At 34.1% G+C, this 18,829-nt stretch overlaps 5 protein-coding genes across 14 annotated transcripts in view; 2 read left to right on the forward strand and 3 right to left on the reverse strand.

Annotated features, from left to right (window-relative positions):
• LOC109858077 (E3 ubiquitin-protein ligase RBBP6-like) overlaps positions 1 to 3,766 on the reverse strand; it is a 15,602-nt gene extending 11,836 nt beyond the window's left edge. Inside the window, exons 1-6 of the mRNA XM_020434973.1 lie at positions 3,163 to 3,766; positions 2,575 to 2,756; positions 2,249 to 2,483; positions 1,886 to 2,125; positions 1,596 to 1,762; positions 1,094 to 1,498 (exon numbers count right to left, since the gene is read on the reverse strand). Coding sequence (XP_020290562.1) covers positions 1,094 to 1,498; positions 1,596 to 1,762; positions 1,886 to 2,125; positions 2,249 to 2,483; positions 2,575 to 2,740 — 1,213 coding nt within the window. The 5' untranslated portion in view covers positions 2,741 to 2,756; positions 3,163 to 3,766. The remainder of the gene's footprint in view (positions 1 to 1,093; positions 1,499 to 1,595; positions 1,763 to 1,885; positions 2,126 to 2,248; positions 2,484 to 2,574; positions 2,757 to 3,162) is intronic.
• A 262-nt stretch (positions 3,767 to 4,028) lies between these two features.
• On the forward strand, positions 4,029 to 7,682 carry LOC109858078 (integrator complex subunit 9). The gene is made up of 11 exons (XM_020434974.1): positions 4,029 to 4,195; positions 4,558 to 4,752; positions 4,839 to 5,001; positions 5,087 to 5,328; positions 5,424 to 5,670; positions 5,805 to 5,985; positions 6,075 to 6,310; positions 6,398 to 6,609; positions 6,748 to 6,933; positions 7,151 to 7,345; positions 7,441 to 7,682. Exons 1-11 carry the CDS (start codon positions 4,187 to 4,189, stop codon positions 7,558 to 7,560), a joined length of 1,986 nt encoding a protein of 661 aa, XP_020290563.1. The 5' UTR covers positions 4,029 to 4,186; the 3' UTR covers positions 7,561 to 7,682.
• A 578-nt stretch (positions 7,683 to 8,260) lies between these two features.
• On the reverse strand, positions 8,261 to 10,680 carry LOC109858066 (FUN14 domain-containing protein 2). 2 transcript variants are annotated; one of them, XM_020434964.1, is made up of 4 exons: positions 10,324 to 10,680; positions 9,620 to 9,775; positions 9,336 to 9,531; positions 8,261 to 8,707 (listed from the first exon to the last, which is right to left on the reverse strand). In XM_020434964.1, the coding sequence occupies exons 2-4, from the start codon at positions 9,769 to 9,771 to the stop codon at positions 8,516 to 8,518; spliced, it is 540 nt and encodes a 179-aa protein (XP_020290553.1). In that variant the 5' UTR covers positions 9,772 to 9,775; positions 10,324 to 10,680; the 3' UTR covers positions 8,261 to 8,515. The 2 variants fall into 2 exon arrangements, with proteins under 2 accessions (XP_020290553.1, XP_020290552.1); XM_020434963.1 differs by having other exon boundaries at positions 10,339 to 10,678.
• Positions 10,681 to 10,849: 169 nt separating this feature from the next.
• LOC109858068 (transmembrane protein 208) lies at positions 10,850 to 12,759 on the forward strand. Of its 2 annotated transcripts, XR_002250568.1 has the most exons (6): positions 10,850 to 10,974; positions 11,230 to 11,382; positions 11,455 to 11,591; positions 11,680 to 11,764; positions 11,923 to 12,303; positions 12,672 to 12,759. XR_002250568.1 is itself a non-coding variant. In XM_020434966.1 (5 exons), exons 1-5 carry the CDS (start codon positions 10,969 to 10,971, stop codon positions 12,067 to 12,069), a joined length of 528 nt encoding a protein of 175 aa, XP_020290555.1. In that variant the 5' UTR covers positions 10,850 to 10,968; the 3' UTR covers positions 12,070 to 12,516. The 2 variants fall into 2 exon arrangements, 1 of the variants encoding a protein (XP_020290555.1); XM_020434966.1 differs by lacking the exon at positions 12,672 to 12,759 and having other exon boundaries at positions 11,923 to 12,516.
• Positions 12,416 to 18,410, reverse strand: LOC109858065 (NF-kappa-B essential modulator-like). 8 transcript variants are annotated; one of them, XM_020434961.1, is made up of 8 exons: positions 18,286 to 18,410; positions 17,295 to 17,628; positions 16,917 to 17,207; positions 16,532 to 16,852; positions 15,617 to 16,429; positions 15,262 to 15,474; positions 13,072 to 13,194; positions 12,416 to 12,720 (listed from the first exon to the last, which is right to left on the reverse strand). In XM_020434961.1, the coding sequence occupies exons 2-7, from the start codon at positions 17,553 to 17,555 to the stop codon at positions 13,096 to 13,098; spliced, it is 1,998 nt and encodes a 665-aa protein (XP_020290550.1). In that variant the 5' UTR covers positions 17,556 to 17,628; positions 18,286 to 18,410; the 3' UTR covers positions 12,416 to 12,720; positions 13,072 to 13,095. The 8 variants fall into 8 exon arrangements, with proteins under 8 accessions (XP_020290550.1, XP_020290549.1, XP_020290546.1 ...); XM_020434960.1 differs by having other exon boundaries at positions 12,416 to 12,990; XM_020434957.1 differs by adding an exon at positions 17,896 to 17,971 and having other exon boundaries at positions 12,416 to 13,194.
• Between the last annotated feature and the right edge of the window lie 419 nt (positions 18,411 to 18,829).

Here is an 18,829-nt window from a genome sequence, read left to right on the forward strand (position 1 = left end):
AAAAAAAAAAAAAAAAGAAAAAAAAGAAAACAATTCTTTGAGAAACATGAAAATATCGACTGCATTTAGCGGACTCAGTAGTTGATATGTCACTTAGTGCTTGCTGGCTGTGATTGGTCTATCTTCTTCTAAATCTTTTTCAAGAGCAAGGCCAAATCACAGACAGTAAGCACGTAATGTGATCGTTCGCTTATTGAATCCGTTGAATTCGGCCGAATGTCGCGCCGGCAATGGAAACAAATCAATAAGAATTTGTGTTCTATAAGACTTTTGTTGCAAGTTACAAGTACATACTTTCATATAGTTACATCGTCGCATGTAGATTTTATTTCGCAGACGTATAAATCAATATAACACAATAAAATATTGCAGATAAACGTTTAACCGCAAATCGTACACAATTTGAGTCGATCTTTGATAAAAAAAATTGTTTTAATTAATACACATACTAAAAACAGAATTTATTATCTTTGACGCACTTTAACACATATTAATGTGCTACATGTGCATATGCCATATTTTTTGTGCGCAATAAGAACGTTCTGCTCTGAATAACTGTCTTATTTTCTTTTCTTTTTTATTACGTGAAAGTCTTAAACTTGTATCAAATAACGGTAGGGGCGTATTAAAAATATAGTATAATTTATTTTTATGTATGAAAAAAATCACTCAAATTTCTCTATTGTGACTTCGTACTATGATTGCAACGAGAACTTAAAAAAAAGATTCTAAAATTTTATAAAGTTAATTTTTATACAATAAAAAATCTCAAATATTATATAGTTATTATAGAGAGAGAGAGAGAGAGTAGAGAAAGAGAGCAAGTAATAGTAGTAATTGTGCATGCTGCTAGCTTTTACACACTAATCAAGACTCAATGACAAACCGTAAGTTCTTAATAAGTAAAAAAACGTGAATGTATAGGTCGCACATGATATACAAAGATAGTCATTTTAATCAATGTGTCCTCTCTGTTACATCACATAGAAAATTGTGTGTCTTATTATATTACTTATAGATCTATTTTATTTCTTATAAAATTATATATACATACGAGAACAAAATAACATCAGTTGAATGAAGAAACACTTACTGGTTGATGGCTGTGGCTGCGAAGAAGTAGAGACGGTAGAGACGGCTGGAAAATTTGAGGCAGATTCGGAATTCGTAGGTGGTTGTGGTTCCACAGATTCTTGTAAGGGTGCGTTAGAAGGAACAGTAGACGTAGGTTGTACAGTTTTAACTTGAGGTGATGTTTGACTTGCACTTTGCTGATTTACTTCAACTTTTGGCTGATCCACCGGTGCGGCTGACTGTCCGCCACTCTGAACAGCAGGCGGCCGATACGTTTGTCTTTTGGCGTAACCGGTTTCATTTTTGAAATTCATCACCGCGTTACGCAAAAATCTATTTGGAATAAGAGTTTCTGGCGAAACGTCTCTTTCGTTACAGTCTGGACACTCATGCTCTTCAGATTCTAACAAAAATGTGCGAATGCCTGTTACATATGAGAGAAAATAATGTTAAATAGCAACAATGATCTATAAGACATATGAAAGGATGAGTTCGTAATTAAATTACAACAAAAAACTTACACTCGTCACAAAAAGAATTTCCACAACAGGGAATCATTACAGCATCTGTTAAAAGATCTTTGCAAATATTGCATAACAAATCGTCTGGTATCTCTGGCTTTTCCGCCACAGGTTCTGGATCTTGCGAAAATGGTGGTCGTTCCTTCTTGCCTTCTTTATAAGCTTGACTAAAAAGAAAACCACATTCAGATAATCACGTACAAATGCATTACATGCATAAATGTATTTCCTTACATCTTAAAGTTTTTAGTGCTCTTTTATGTATATTATATGTACTTTATAAAGCTTACTGATCGATAGCAGGAACAGCATAGTGTCCTGTAGGTGTCATCATGGCACCAGGTACTAGAGGTCCCTCAACTGGTACCATAAAACTTCTGGGAATGCCTGTACTTTTCTTTATTTCAATCGGTTCCTGATTTGTACCAAGTGGACAGTTTTTTATCCAATGTCCAGGTTGATGGCATTTATAGCAACGATAATTAGCAGGTACATCACCAGTTTGATTGGCTCCACGAATCTTCATGTAACTGTGAAAATATCATTTCTGTGTTAAGAATCTGCTTATTTTAATCACTATATATGGTTGTAATTGTATAAAAAGATCTGCAATATATATATGGTGAACAATAAAAGTACTTAAAGTAGCATACTTTGATGGGTCATAGTCTTGAGTAGATTGCGTCATCATTGCACGGATTTTATCTTCCTCGGATCCATCTAATCTTGTAAGATCTACAGCTCTGCCCAAGTTGGCTTCGTCTTTAACATTACTAAATGGTGGTGTTTCATTTCGATCCCAAGAACGCTTTTGTTGCACTGTGAGTGGAACTCTAGCAACTATGAGACTAGTATTTTTGGCAATTAATGCATTATCATCAGTATAATCTATAAGAATATGGATTATATATTAGGCTTTTTTTTATTTAAAGTTTGTAAGCAGTAGAAAAAGGTAGTTAATAAAATAATAGATATTTGCCTTCTTTTGTCTGTGCATTTATGATTTGTAGATCAAAGTCTGTATTTTTGCCAATGCGTTTCTGATGAAATATAGCCTTCTTTAGATCCGCTACTGAAATATGTAGCCCATCAAATGACACAGTGTCATAGTCTAATGTGGATTTAAATTTATAATGTACAGACATTGTTGTTGCTAACAGCCTGAAAATACAAATACAATCTTTAATATCGTAGCAAAACAAGGTATTACACAGGGAAAATACATGATACAAATAATTATTTATTAATCCTCTTTGAAAACATTTATTACTGAACAAAAAAATAAATATTGACAAATTTATCCTTTTAGAAATTTGTTAACTTTAACAATTTTCAAGTTCACACATGTACAACTTTATTTGATCAATATTTCATCTTATTCCTATTAATACAGTTAATAAGACCTAATACGAGCAATTTATAGTATCCTCATTTTTCCCACATTGCACACATACACACACACACACACTCACGTATCGCGCGCATCACACACACACACACACACACACACATATACACCCATATATATATATATATATATATACAGAAAAGCGGAAATCACATATACCTTTTCTAATAACGATCTTGGATAATTATGATCACAGAAATCGCGTGCGTATAGGTTGTACTGCGATCAGCTGCAACGTAAACGGCTTTTCCTCAATTAGATCAAACCCGAGTGACAACGTTCGATTGTGATGTGTATGCACGAGCAACACACAATCTCCTATGGCTGCAGCCATACATACATACACACGTACGAAAAAAATTGCACTCGAGTAATCACTGCGTGATCCCCCCCGAGCGTCAGTTTTTACAAAGCTGGGGAATGGGTGCGAGAACCGGCGGTGGCGGCAGGAAGTGCGAACGCAATGCGGTGTGCGACAAGAATTCAACGTAATGCATGATAAATGCAATATATCATCAACAAATGTGCTCTGTGCTCCCGATACGATAACCTGTATTCGCGTTTCACGTTAAACGATCACAACGGCGAACACCGACGAGCTTCATGGCTCGTTCTTTTCCTCGAAAACCTCAAAATTAAAAGCACTACGGAGCACTATTGACGAGAAAACTCACCATGTGCCTTGAAAAAATGTTCACGATAAATCACACGAAACACGTAGTCGCCACACCGAAGACGTTTGTCCTCCGTTTCATGATACGATTTGATAGATGCTCCAAATGCCCGCAGTGCTCTGGCCACTCTGACGCATACGTATGAGATACGTTCCATTTGGCGTAGCGATCAGTCGCACGGGGATTGGTCCGGGCTCGCAATCGTCCAATCGCATTGATCGCACTCGGCAAATCGATCAATAAGACGGAGTATTGTAAATCCGGCTTACGCTCGCGATTGATGCGAACGTCGAGTTCGGAACTCATTCAAATCGTTGTGAGAGAAAGCTAAGTAGAATTTCTCTCCCTATTTTTTTATTAAAGCTTTCAGTGCGCATGGCATGGCACATATGCCTGAGAAAGAGCGGTTTGACTGACTGTGCGCCTGACACAATTCTGAAAGCGGTGATTCCGCATTTTGAGTTTCGTGTAAAGTTGATGATAATGAGATGAGAAAAACTTGACGAAAGATGAAATTGGTAACTATACCAGTTTACTCTATTTAAATAATAACAAATGTACGCTTTTGTGTGATGTAAACAAATTTGTATCGTAATTCTTCAATGTACTTTTATCAACGGAACGGTATACTTGATAAATCTGTTTTTGCGATTTTTTCTATGTAGCTCTTCATTCATTTCAAAAGTAAACATTGTCACTGGATACTGTATATATAAACACTCGTTTCTAAGAATAGAGTGTCTAAAGTAGATATTTATTCGAATTAATATAAATTGTGTATATAACAGAAAGAATTGAAATTTTTTATTTATAACCATGAAATACATATAATAATTGAAATCGTGAATAATTTAAACCATGAAAATCTTTTTATTTTTAGTACTGCCTGTCCAATGATCCCACAAAGCCATGTTTGGTCCTAACTTTCAAAGGGATCACACTGATGTTGGACTGCGGCCTGAACATGCAGTCCATTTTGCATTTCATGCCCTTGCCCATGGTCCCTAGCAGCAAGTTCAATTCTTTGCCAACATGGTTACCACGTGACACTCAGCAGGATTGGCAAGTTGAAGGGGTCAGCATCTCATAAATATTTCCAACATTTTCTAAAATGTTCTTTAAGAGTAATTTTATATAAACAAATATCACTTGTGTTTCAAGGAGCTGAAGGAATGTTGCGGTAGAGTGTTTGTGGATTCCACGCCGGAGTTTTACCCTCCTTTAGAAAAAATTATAGATTTCTCAGAAATTGATGCTATTCTAATATCCAATTATACTTGTATGCTTGCTTTGCCATTTATAACGGAAGGTACAGGTTTTAAAGGTACGATATACACACACATATATAAAATATAAATTATTGAATTTTTAATACAGTATGTTAAAATGCAACACAAATTTTTTTAAAGGTGTAATATATGCCACTGAGCCAACTCTACAAATTGGTCGGTTTTTTATGGAAGAACTGGTAGAATTCATAGAGCAAACTCCAAAGGCGACGCAAGCCAAACATTGGAAAGAGATGTTGCATATGTTTCCATCTCCATTGACAGATGTGATCAAGCCTAAATCCTGGCGACAAATTTATTCCACGGCAGCTGTAAATTCGGCGTTGTCGAATATTCAACTGGTCGGATACGACCAGAAATTGGTAAAGATAGCAATATATAAGAACACAACATATCTCGAAACACATACTGCATTCTTCTTTTTCTTAAATATTTAAGTATAACATATGAACTGCAGGATATTTTCGGGGCTTTAACAGTTACACCGATCAGTTCCGGTTATTGTTTGGGTAGTAGTAACTGGCTGATCTCCTGCGATCACGAAAAAGTTGCTTATGTTAGTGGTTCATCTACGCTAACCACCCATCCGCGACCTATGGAGCAAGCCACGCTGAAACACGCGAACATGTTGATACTGACAGGCTTAACGCAAACGCCAACTGCTAATCCTGACACAATGCTAGGAGAATTGTGCATGACTGTTGGTACGTATAAAATATATAAAATCATCACATTCTGTTACTTAAACAACCACTTAAATCAAAAATTAGATTTTCTCTAAAGATTATATAAACATAGAAAAATTATCTTTATTACTCTAAATAGCGAAAATTTTTAGCAATGACTCTTCGAGCCGGTGGATGTGTTCTTATACCTTGCTATCCTTCCGGCGTTGTGTATGACTTATTCGAATGTCTGAGCACTCATCTGGACAAATCAGGTTTCACACAGGTACCTCTGTTCTTTATCTCGCCAGTAGCAGAGTCATCTTTGGCATATTCTAATATTCTTGCGGAATGGTAATCGAGAATTTTACAAATTTTACAAATTGATATACCGCTTTCTATTTTTCTTTCTATTTCGGTTATTCTTTAATCTTTATTTTTAGGTTGTCGACAGGCAAGCAAAGCAAAGTTTATCTTCCGGAGGAGCCGTTCCCGCACGCGTTTCTCGTGAAAAACGCCCGTCTGAAACATTACACATCCACGTATGCTGAAGGATTCAGTAACGACTATCGACAGCCGTGTGTGGTTTTTTGCGGCCATCCGAGTCTCCGATTCGGCGATGCGGTGCACTTTGTGCAGTTGTGGGGTAACAATCCCCTACACACCATTATTTTTACGGGTAATAAAATAATAATAATAATAAATATCTTATATACTCATACATTGCACATGTTTTATTTATTTACTTGTTTATTTTGTCTCGCAGAACCCGATTTTCCCTATTTGGATGCTCTTGCACCGTTCATGCCGTTAGCCATGAAAGCGGTGCACTGTCCTATCGACACATCCCTTAACTTCACTCAAGCCAACAAGCTGATACGAGATTTGAAACCGGAGCACCTAGTTATTCCGGACAGTTACACACAGCCTCCTCTAACGGCAACGCACAGAACGGATCTTGTCATCGAGACCATTGAAGTTAGTATCATTAATTTATTTTTATTCAGCTTTTACCAAATACTACAATCAAATTTTATGTTACAACTAATGTAAGCAGAAATATGATGCTTAAAGAAATTTACAAGTTTTTTGTTTTGTTTTTTTTTTTTTTTCAAGGAAAAACCTCTGATTACATTTAAACGAGGAGAAGTGGTAAAATTGCCGTTAAAGCGAAAAAAAGCCCGTGTGTATATCGAGCCGGAATTAGCTAGCACCATTGTACCAACTGAAATTCGGCCTGGTGTTAGTCTCGCCTCTGTTATTGGAGAGCTAGAAGTCAAGGATAATGTATACACTATAAAAGTAAGTAACAATTTTTCATAAGAAAAGATAAATACACAAACTAAATCAATAAATAGACTTACCTTTGTACTTAACGGAGCCGTATATTTGTTGTAAGATAAATATACAACGGTTTTATAGTTAGAATGTAATTTTTACGACGTCTATTCAAGAGATATCCGAGAGAAATAATAAAATCGCAACATATAACTGTTTTATCGAAGATTTAAATTTACAGAATATAGAGGACAGATCAAGCGGAAAGAGAAAGCTATCGGCGAGCTCGCCTGCACCCATCAAAGAAGAAGTTATAAAAGAACAAAAACACGATTATGGAAAAGTAGATCCGCAAGAATTGTTGCAGAAACTCAACCAAGAGGGCTTTCAGGGTGCGAAGTTGCAGCATACTCCAACATCTACGAGTATTCATTTGGTATGTTAATGCAATATATTTTTTTTTCAAATATAAAGTAGGATTAATCTAAAAATTCTATCAAAAGTTGCAAACATAAACATTTGTACTTGCAGCAAGATGAAGATACTTTGATTCAGTTGGCAGACAATTCCACGCATATTTTCTGCAACGGCGATCAGAAAATTCGCAAGCGCATCAGGAGCATAATAATGCAGTGTTTGAAAAGGTTTTGATACAGAATACAACGTAGTATTCTCTTTAACATCTTGACATGTCGCGAGACAATGGTGCATACTGTACAAACACACTTTATGGACATTTTTATTGTTTTGTAAATAAAACATACGTGCGTAAATAAAATAATCTTTCATCTCACTTATTTTTTTAAACTATAAACTCGGATTTGGCAGACGATATTTTATCGTAGTTTTAGAGCCTGGCACGAGGCCTTGAAGATCTTCCATCTGGCCAAGCGCTTCCTCTTCAGGTAACTTCTGATTATTTTAATAACACACAAATTTTTCTTTTATTTTCAAGCTTTTATTGCGATGCCACATGACTGACAAGATAAAAATAAAATGATACACGGGTTGCAAAACAGAAAACTTGTTAAACCATTTTTATTTGTAAACGATATAATGCCTCGATGTTTATAAATATAAGCAATATGACTATAAATGTTATTAATGTTTCGCGAATTGAGTGTACATAAATAACGAAAGTTGGCAGTCAGTCGGGAGTAACAAAGTCGAGAACTTGCAAGGGAGGACTTTTTTTTACAACAATAAGTTACAATATGAGGAATAATACAAGTTTATAATTATATTATTCTGTAAATACTTTCATCTTAGAATGACTTAGAATGACTAAATCTCTTGTTGCATCCCGATGAAACGAGAAATTCTTTATACGAACACCATTACATGTATTCTATTTTTTTTTTGTTCATCTAAATCGCGAGTAGTAATAATAAAATCAACGATACACTGAATTTTCTTTTTCAGATAAAGATCATTAAGAGTACAACTACTTTTCTAACATATTTAAGCGTAGTTTGTGCCACTCATTTCTTTATTAACGTTGCTTCGTCCATGATATTGTTGTACTCACAGACGACATTTTTATTATGATTGACAATAATGGTACAGTCGTTATTGTATTCAAAGTGCGGACTCTTATTACGTGCTATTACTTGGCAGTGGCAATGCCAAGCGCAACACCCGCCGCGAACGAGACTAGAAAGAAGTGAAGTTCTTGCAGCTGAAAACTGTCGTCTTCCCCGATACCGATCAACTTGTGATACCAACGTCGCGTCCGTTGTTCTCCTTGTTTCAGCAATCGTTGAGTTTTGTCTAGCTTTTTGTCGATGTATCTCTCGACCTGAAACGCGATTATTTTTGTCAGTAAATCGAAGTCGTAGTCGAAAGGAAATTGGCAAGGGATCTTTGTTTTTTTTGTATCGAGCTTAATTTTATTATAACTGTCTCTCGTCAAAAATCATACAAAAATTATAATCAGCAGCATTTATTAAAAACTTAATTATTTATGTTATTTTTATGTGAAGAATTTGGCTATATATTCATGTATATCACTGTAATCGCGCAGTTATTGTATGTAACAGTAATAGTATGTACACATACTAAATGACATAATTTTTGCACAAAACTTCAAAGTTACTCTTATTTATTCTCTACTTCACCAAGACAGACCAAGAAAGAAACCACCGAGAAAACTTGCGGCAAGAAGGGAGTTCTTTTTCCAGAGTTTTCCTACCTGAAAAGACAGAAAAATATCTTTGAAATGACGATCGATCTTTTCAATTGAAAACATTTTGAGACAAAGAAAATTCTATGTTACAAAAAAAAAAAATAATTATAAATTTTTAAAATTATAAGCGACAGATCAAATTGTCTCGGTTCTATGATTATTTCAAATAGATGATGAAAATTTTCAAGAGTCTCTAACATGACGTAATCTTTTATAGTAGTTACAACACAGCATTTCTTACCTTATCCATCATATCTGCTTTTTCACCGGTAATCTTTTCCTCAACTTTGTCTGTTATTTTTTCAGCTTTGTTCTTGATCTTGTCCCAATTAATCTTTATATAACCCTGATCAGTGGCAATTTGCAATATGATAATTCCACCGCCAACCGCGCAGGCTGCTACCTTCCCTACTTTCATAGTGACGAATCCAGTTATCCTAATTTGCAAAAGTGTTAGCAGTTAGTACAAAACGACAAGTCAGAGAATTAGATGTAATTATATTACAAATTCAAATAGATAGATACCATCCGGACGCACTGCCAATGAGAATCTGTTTGGTCGCGGAAGACTTGCTTATATCCCCAAAAACCTTTTCCACTAAAGGCTTTACATCCTTCGAAGTATCTGTAGAGGATTTCTTGTTCGCAATTTCTTTACTGGTTTTAGGCGAACTCATCTTGCTGAAAAAATGCAATCAGTAAAGAAATACACATTTGTGGAGAAACCAATTGCAACTTATTACTCCACAAAGTTGTTTCAGTTGCAAAACAAAAATATGATACAAATATACAAGTGAATCTCATATGTACATAAAAACAATTCTTATAACTTGTATATATAACGCGCAGATTAAAAAATAACGAAAATATCACATTTTTTGTTTCAAATCTCCGATTACATTTAACAACATTTAACAATCGTTCTATCAAATTGTATTATTGTTACACTAAGACAAAGAGGGAATAAAAATTGAAAATAGACTATTATTGTCACGCGTTATTGACGCGATCAGACATATAACTGTAAATGTAAATGTGTCGATGACAAAGTTATGAGGAATTTATCATTCATCTTGCGAAAGGAACAAAATTATCGGAAACCAAGAAGAAATGTTAATGAATTACTCTGGCAACTCAAATGGTAACGTTAGAAAAGAAAGTTATTGAATACTTCTTAAAATGTTGCGTACAATTGTTTTTTTCAAAATATATATAGAATATATCAATACCTGTGCAAGGCTCACCTTTGCAAAAAACCTCCGAGATATAAATTTATTGAAAGTAAGTCACACCTCGTCGAGAGTAATCTGTCAAGATCGAATCATCGAACGTAAATTCCGTCGAAAGCCGTTAAATATCGGTGATTTGATAATTTACGGCTACTCGCGCGCGAGCAGACAGTTCTGAAAAGATATACGGCACTGAATCGTTTCGTCACAGGGGAAGACAGCTCCCCTACTTCCCTTCTATATGCCAATACGCCGTATCTTTCTTGCTGTCTTAACCGCTGCCAGTGGCTGTCAATCGGTCGCTGACAGCTAGATTAAAACGGAGCGTAGAACGGGACTTTTCGTACCCTTTCGTGAAACAATTCAATGCCGGTCTTTGACCATGGAAATACTCTAGACCCTGTTTTTTTGTAAACAAGACGTATCGCGTCTCAATCGACCAATTGACCATTGTGGGAACGAAACTATGCACATATATTATTGAGGCAAACTGCGCATGCGGCGTGGAAGTGACTGTTAAATCCACAACTTCCTATATATTGTTGTCGTCTAGTCATCCAACGTGTCACCACGTTTTTAAATGGTTTTTAAAGTCATTCACTTCTCATTAGAGTAACTCTTCTGATCAAAGAAAACTCCGCAAAAATGACAGTAAGTGTTGCAACTTTTTGCATCTAATATTTTTCTCACGATTTTTATTCTTAATTAATTAATTAATTATATTTAAATATGAGTTTCCGTAAGGAAACGTTTCTACTTGATTTTGTGCTGAGTTTGTGTGAAAGTAATTTAAATTTTTCTACGTATATATTATTGTCATTAACAAAAATCTGTAGGAATTGTGAAAATAACATTTATGAAATAACAAATTTTACATCCACGTGTCAAACTTATCATTTTGTGCAGGTGAAGAAAGGTAAAGTACTTACTAAAGGAGCTAAGCAGATAATGGAAGATAATACTTCCACGTTAAAGTTCTATGCCATTATGGCTATAAGCGCAATGGTTGCTCACGTCGGTGTGACATTTGTAATGTTTGAGTTCACAACACTGACAATAGTAAGTTTTGTTTCTTAGACTCTCGATTAAATGCTCCAATGCGCCAAACACATTAAACTTCTTGTATTACAGGTTCTAGTTGTATTTTCTTTAATTGTATACGCAGCAAGCTATCAGTTCATGTCGTACATGGCCAATCCAAAATATTCCAGTTCTGGTCAGCTCTTAGATTCAGGTGTTGATCTTGACATGGAAGGTGGTATAGGAGAGTAAGAATCTTTCTATTGTTCTTAATGTGTCATGTATTCTCTGTGATTTTGCTGTTTAGTATCTAAAGTATCATTACTCTGTTTATAGACATGTCAAAGATGTAATTATATTAACATCTGGAGTGCAAGTTCTGTCTCTTTTTTCAAATTACTTCTGGCTCTTCTGGCTTCTGGTATGTATCTTATATATATATATATATATAAAAAAATAATAATTATATCACTCTCTTTGTTTTAAATAAATTCAGAATAATTTTGTTCGAATAAAAATTTAAAGTTCTTCAAATATTGTATATAAAACTTTTATCTACTCTACATGGAAAATTTACAGGTGCCATTGAGAGGTGGATGGTTGTTCTGGAAACAGATACTGGGGCCATGGTTCTTTGCCCAGCCATCAGAACAACCTGAAATAAGCGAAAAGAAACAGCGCAAGATGGAGAAGAAAATGGCAAGAAAAGAAACTAAACGATTCTGAGATGCCTGAAATCTTTTCAGGCATCGTAATGCAAACAATTCTATGGACTCAACAGGAAGATCGGAAAGAGGAAAGAAAAAAGAATTCTCTCCTTCCGACATGTCTAGAAGTGTGGGCAGGGTGGTTCGGCATTTACAATAGAATAAATACAAAATTGAACGGAATTTCGAGATTCGCCGATTTAGCTCGACAAAGATGACTACAGAAAATTTTGAAGGCTCGAAAGTTGCCGAGGTAAATTTCATCTTTACTGAATCTAGGAAGATCTCACGTAAGATTGAGACACTTCTTGTATTCAATATCTCTAGATTTACTTCTATATGAGTCGAAAAAGACTGATGTAAAATGACGATTAAAATGTTAAATTTATTAATAAATTGAATTTTTATACAATTACATTGTGTGTAACATTCGGCTTGTATAGAAATCAAATCGTAAAAATTAATAGACAACTGTTTCAGCATGTTGATTTTTCTGTATTTGTCTATACACGTCTTCATTAATTACAATACTATTGTTAATACTTTTTTTAAAATATATATTTTTTTAATCTATGTATATATGTATATACATATGTGTGTATATATACACATATTTTACAGTGTCAGAGAAGCGCCGTTATGGGATGTAGTTTTGTTCATTGAAGCCATTCTAATGTTAAAACATACAATTAAAACCTATTTGAACTGAAAATAGTCTTCTACGTAGATGTCCACCTGGATACATTGCAACTATCAACTATCGACTGACGACGGGCAATTAGGAATAGATTTAACAAATCAAACCGCATCGTGCGAGAACATGTGCGCGCGACTGGTCTCATCGAATTCGCGACGATTCAGGCAGAACGAATGCTTGATAACTCGTGGAACAAAAACTTGACAGACGTCAATAGGCATTGTAATTGCACGTGGACAAAACCTGAGCATTGTGAGAATGTGTTGTTGCGCGATTTTAACAGTTCCATTGTGTAAAAGTTCACTCTTTGGCACAAAAACTTACTTTTGATTTTTTGATCAAGACATATCAATCTATACAATCAGCAATGTGATTCAGCAAACTCGGCAAATTCAAAAATTTCATCTCGCACTTTGGACACAATTGAAACTTCGTCGAGGAAGTATTCTGCAATAAAGTTTGATTTATTAGCGTGCAATTATGGACACGTTCCGTTTCATGCATATGCGCGCACGATCTATAGTATACATAACATGAACTATGGATAAATGCGCGCATATGCAGGAACGGAACGCATTTTATCACTATATTTACAATTCATATAAACATCATATCGCAAATAAGAAGCACATCAGATCGCTCTTAGAAAGTTAAGCTGTAATAAACACTGCTGTGAGGTGACAAGTTTGCGTTAGTCATACATTCATGTAACACACATTTTGTCCGTTTTTTGTACCAATGGAACTACATCATATCGCAAATAAGGAGCACATCGAATCCCTAGAAAGTTGAGTCGTAATAAACATTGCTGTGAGTTTGCGTCAGTGATACATCCATGTACCATACAGTTTGTTCATTTTTTGTACCAATGGAACTACCTCTATCTGTAGTCTTCTAATAATTATTAAATACACATATTATGTGTATGTAATATTTTGTAAACTTTATAATTTTTTTTATCAAAACTTCAGACTTAGAAGAAGCACACCACGCACTGTGATGTGTACTAAAAACTTCATTTTTATTATTATCTTTACAAGTCATGGGATCAAACTAACTTAAATGCAAAAAAAAAAAACAAAAAATAAAATAAAGAGATATAAAAGCGTTATTTTTTTATCTAATTTGTGTTATAATTAAATTGTTTTAAGCACGTTGTAAATCACAACGGACGTTATTTTAGATAGCGATTAAGGATAGTAGTATTTTTGAAGAGATTTAATAAACAGATTTTTGTGTAAAAGAAATTTTCTTTTATTATTTCTTTATACCTCTTTTGGGTTTATTACCCAATTATTTCTTTTATATCTCTTTTCTACAATAGAGGTATAAAGAAATAATAAAAGAAAATTTATTTTGATAATGACTTAAAGTTCGTTGAAATTAAACCAAGAAATATATAAGGCCTTACGAGCCGTTCCCAGGATGTTAAGCGGAAACTGTACGTGTATATATATATATATACGCACATGTAACGAGTTCAACTTGTAAATTTTTACAAGTGAGTATTTTTTGAATTGAAATCTCAATTCTTAAATTCATACGGGATGCTGGATTTGCATCTCACATATGAGAGACCCCGGATGCCCCCTAACTAATTTTTAAAATATTGCGAAAAAAACTCCTCGGCCAGGAATCGAACCTGGAACTTCCAGCTTTCCGTGGCACGTCCGTAAGGTCTTGTATATTTCTTGGTAAAATTTATTTTCTTTTAAAAACTCTGGTTTTATTAAATCTCTTTAAAAATACTACTATCCTTAATCGCTATTTAAAATAACGTTCGTTATGATTTACAACGTGCTTAAAACAATTTAATTATAACACAAATTAGATCTAAAAAAACTTTTAGTTCTTTTTTTGCATTTAAGTTAATTTGATCCCGTCACTTGTAATGTAAAGATAATAATAAAAATGAAGTTTGTAGTATCCATCACAGTGCGTGGTGTGCGTCATCGCGTGCTTCTTCTAAGTCTGAAATTTTGATAAAAAATTTATAAAGTTTACAAAATATATTGCATACATAATATGTATATTTAATGATTAATAATTTTGTATATTTAATGATTACTATGTATACTTATGATTAACATGTATTTGTAATGATTAATAATAATGTTTTGAGAAAATCCCCTAAAGAGGTATACAGTCGAGTCGTGTTATTGTTAACACGTTTGTCCTAACTATTCTCGTTATTGTTAACACGTTTCTTCATCCCCATTCTTGAACTTACATATAAAGTGGGAGAAGTTATTATCGAGAGGAAGCGTGTTAACAGTAACGCGATGCTAACATAATATAGGATTATGATAAAAATAGAAAAGTGTGAATGTCTTAAATAAAAGGATTCAGAAAAAAACCCGGAGATGGAACGTAAAAAAATATACAAAATATTCAGGAGAAGACTTATTAGCATCGCATAAAGATAAGTAAATATTATATTTTTTACTAATATAAACATATTTTTTATGAATATAAACGTATATATTTTAGGAATATTATAAACGCATTCCTTACTTCGTCTTCAAATGAGTTTGACGCATTAGGATGTCTACGAAGAATCGGCCCATTAACTTTTTGTTGTAATTGTTTATTAAATTCCACTTGCTTTTGCAATTCTTTTTCTAATTTATTTTTCTCTTCCAACAGCGATTCTTTTAATTTTCTTTCCTGGTCGAAATCTTCTTCGTACAACTTTAATTGCGATTTCAACACAACAATTTCTTCCGTCTGTATATGAAAAAATTAATAAAAAATACTAGTAATATAAAATGTAGTACAGATTATATATTTGTTTATATAGAATTTATAAGTGTTCGAGCGCGTAATATTAAAACAAAAAACAAGTAAATTAATATTTTTATATACTTACACGTTGTGTAATTTGCTCTAAAGCTATCGCAAATTGGTTATTTGTTCTTTCGAGTTCTTGTTGCATTTTATCCGCCTTGTCTACTAAGTCCTGGAAACGGGAAGTCAATAACTTTTTCTCTTGTTCCAACATTTGTTTTGAATTTTCGTACAAGTAACTTTGCTGATCCAAAGACATTTTCTCCTCGTTCAACCCGATTTTCTCTTGCGCCAGAAGTTTCTTTTCGTTGTAAAACGACTCTCGCTCCGTTTCCAAGCTCTGTTTTTGTTGTTCGAGTAACATTTTTTCTTCCTTCAAAATGTCTTTCTCTTGTGCGAAAGTGCTTCTTTCTTCCTGCAACAATCGCTCCTCGAGGTTGATGCGCTCTATCTTCTCTGATATTTGCAAACTTTCGCGCATCGTGTTATCTTTCAAAATTTCCAATTTTGCATTCTCATTAATCATTAATTCCAGTTCGTAAAGAATGGATTTATATTCCGAAAGCATCTTGTGAAATTGATTTTGTGATTTAATCAAAGTCTGTCTATCTGTGATGATTTTTACTTGCTCGTCGGCTAACCGTTGGCGACAATAGCACAGCTTTTGTTTATAATCGTTAAGCTGTACTTCTAATTTACTATCATCAAGTATTGTAAGTACATCAGCACTCTCTTTTAAAACTTGTTCTATAACATTAAAGCGTTCTATCTGTGCCGTAAAACATTCCGTTAGTTCTTGTACTATATTGTTATATTGCTTCGTAATTTGTGTGATTTTTTGACGACTGGGTATCGACAAATTCGTCAAATCTGGTAATTGAACCGGAGTAAAAGTCTGTAAAATACAAGATATCGAGATAATTTAGATTTTTTCCTCAATATGGTTTTATCTGAAAATATTTTTGGCAAATTGAAGTATCACTATACGAAGACGTACACATTGCAATTTTTGTTCAAGTATAGCAACGGATTTCTGCAAGTCAACAATTTTTTTATCCTTTGCAAAACATGCTTCTGAGCATGTCTGACTTTCTGGAATTTCTGTGACAATTTCACTGCAACTCAATTTGTTTGTCGCGTGCGATTCTTTCTCTACATTTGATTCCAGTTTGTTATGTGGCTGTTCCTCCTCAGCTTGCTTAGATGTTATGTAGCTACAATCTTTTAGTGTTATCTCACCAAATTTTGATAAGCTTTGCTCAAGTTCTTCCGCTTGGGAAGCATGAGAAAGTGTGAGACTATTGGATCTATTGATTGCCTAAAAACAAAAAATTTATAACATTTATAAGTCTGTAGACATATTGAGACATATGTCTATGTACCTCAAATCCCATGCTGTCAGTACACTGTAAATGTGCAAGTTTTGTTTTCAGCTCGGCATTTTCTTTCTTGAGATGTTTAATTAATTCTTTTGTTTCTGCAAATTTCTGCTTATGGCTATCGTGAACTTTTGTTACTTCCTCTTGCCACGACATCAACTTAGTGAAATTTTCCATCAAAAAGACATTGTTCTGTTTCAATGTTTCTTTCAGTTTTACATTTTCCTGCAATATTTCGGTAAGTCTTTGTTGCATCTCCTCTGCATTCATTGACGAAATCATCGATTTGTAATCCTACAGTAAGAAAAAAATCTTACTTTAGTTTTTTATTCATAAGTGAAAAATAAGAAATGCAATAGAATAAAAAACTGCAATATGTACAATGGACATGCTTTTCTGGCGAATATCAACATAAGAGGCTAACAAGGAAGCTTGGGCCTCCGCATCCTGTATATCCATTGAATCTTTCCCTAATATTACAAATGACAAACTGCTATTGTCTTGATTGCAACTTGGTGTAAAATTATCACTTGTTGTCATTAAGCTTGTATTTAAAACTGTAACTGGATCATTTAATTTAAATGAAGGTATATTGTTCTTCACATCTTTTTCTTCGTTTTTGTTATCTTGAGTCGAATCCATCTTGTAACACTTCAATTGAAATTGTCAAGTTACCTCATAGAATCATGTAGAGATTAATCTTAAACTTAATAATCTGTAATTAATACATTAACATATTACTTTACTAATAATCAATCCAAGCAAAAGTAAATATACATATGTTTATCAATAAAAAAAATTAAACTAATGTAAATAACATTTCAAATATAAAAAAACTACATAATATCTTTATCTGCATATCTCTTGTTTATGTTTATTAACTCACTAAGGATAAGTTCCACTTGCCGTTCGTAACGCTCATGGAATCATTTCGTTTTTGTTTTTCATTGAAAGTGAAACAAAAATAGAATAATGAGCTCACGGGTGTTGCGAACAGCAAGTGGAACTTATCCTATAAATGAGTTTGGTTTGGTGCATATGTGGCTCAAAGGACCGTCCTATAAATGAGTCAGTATTATTTCTTAGAAAATAAACTTTAAGTGTGTTAGTTCTTAAGAAATAAATTTGTAATAATTATGTGTTTTGCTGATAAATAATACATATAATAAAATCCATAATGTGTTATTCAAAATAAGATTGCATTAGATTAATTTCCGTATTAAAATTAATTTCTACTAGATTAATACTATAATAGAATTAGACGCAATCACTCGTCTTCTACACTTCTGAAAATGTCAGTCGATTTTTACTATCCGCACATTTGTTCCAAACGATATGCAATTGTTATTACGTCAGCCAAAAATGTACATACCTTTAAATATATATACTTTGTTCTTAAATTTTTTTCTTCAAGATCTCTAGCGAGACAGCCGACAACCGCATGTGCGCAGGACAAACTCAAAACTCTGTTGTGCTTTGGTTTGGGTTTGGTTTGGTGTTGTTGTGGCTAAGGGGCCGTTAATACCCATACGTCATTGGGTGCGTTCAGACAACTCAACAATTGATCAACGGTTGAGAGATAATCACTTCTGATTGGATCATACTTTTGGAACCGCAGCAGATTGTGACCGAAACTGCACTTTCCGCTCGTATGCTGCTGCACTTCCTACCTCACTGTCCTATCTTTTCCACGGTCGCCAGACGGTTTATTCCCTTTCACCGACAAGGTTTTTAATATTAATTGAATATACTTAATCACGTACCGCTTTAACTATCACCACTTTCAACTTTTCGCTTGAATTCCTTTACGATGCGACTCGCCTTTTCGACTGTCGATTGTTCGAATCCTGTTATCAGCCCGTATAAATGTGATACATGGATACTTACCTTGAACCTCAGGTCAATAATACCTTAGT

Source organism: Pseudomyrmex gracilis, unplaced genomic scaffold, assembly GCF_002006095.1.
Source record: "Pseudomyrmex gracilis isolate BER0280 unplaced genomic scaffold, ASM200609v1 scaffold_186, whole genome shotgun sequence".
Taxonomy (NCBI): Eukaryota; Metazoa; Arthropoda; class Insecta; order Hymenoptera; family Formicidae; genus Pseudomyrmex; species Pseudomyrmex gracilis.

Bases quoted from the DNA above. Each gene is read 5' to 3' on its own strand.
- LOC109858066 (XM_020434964.1), bottom strand. From the start codon at position 9,771: ATGAGTTCGCCTAAAACCAGTAAAGAAATTGCGAACAAGAAATCCTCT. The intron at 9,532-9,619 runs GTATCTATCTAT...TTTGCAAATTAG, and splicing joins ATTGGCAGTGCGTCCGGATG to GATAACTGGATTCGTCACTA. The intron at 8,708-9,335 runs GTAAGAAATGCT...ATCGCGTTTCAG, and splicing joins AAGCAGATATGATGGATAAG to GTCGAGAGATACATCGACAA.
- LOC109858068 (XM_020434966.1), top strand. The intron at 11,592-11,679 runs GTAAGAATCTTT...CTCTGTTTATAG, and splicing joins ATGGAAGGTGGTATAGGAGA to ACATGTCAAAGATGTAATTA. The intron at 11,765-11,922 runs GTATGTATCTTA...GAAAATTTACAG, and splicing joins TCTGGCTCTTCTGGCTTCTG to GTGCCATTGAGAGGTGGATG.
- LOC109858078 (XM_020434974.1), top strand. The intron at 5,986-6,074 runs GTAATCGAGAAT...CTTTATTTTTAG, and splicing joins TCTAATATTCTTGCGGAATG to GTTGTCGACAGGCAAGCAAA. The intron at 7,346-7,440 runs GTATGTTAATGC...TTGTACTTGCAG, and splicing joins CATCTACGAGTATTCATTTG to CAAGATGAAGATACTTTGAT.
- LOC109858065 (XM_020434961.1), bottom strand. From the start codon at position 17,555: ATGGATTCGACTCAAGATAACAAAAACGAAGAAAAAGATGTGAAGAAC. The intron at 17,208-17,294 runs GTACATATTGCA...TTCTTACTGTAG, and splicing joins GCCAGAAAAGCATGTCCATT to GATTACAAATCGATGATTTC. The intron at 13,195-15,261 runs GTAAGGAATGCG...ACTTTATTGCAG, and splicing joins CAAACTCATTTGAAGACGAA to AATACTTCCTCGACGAAGTT.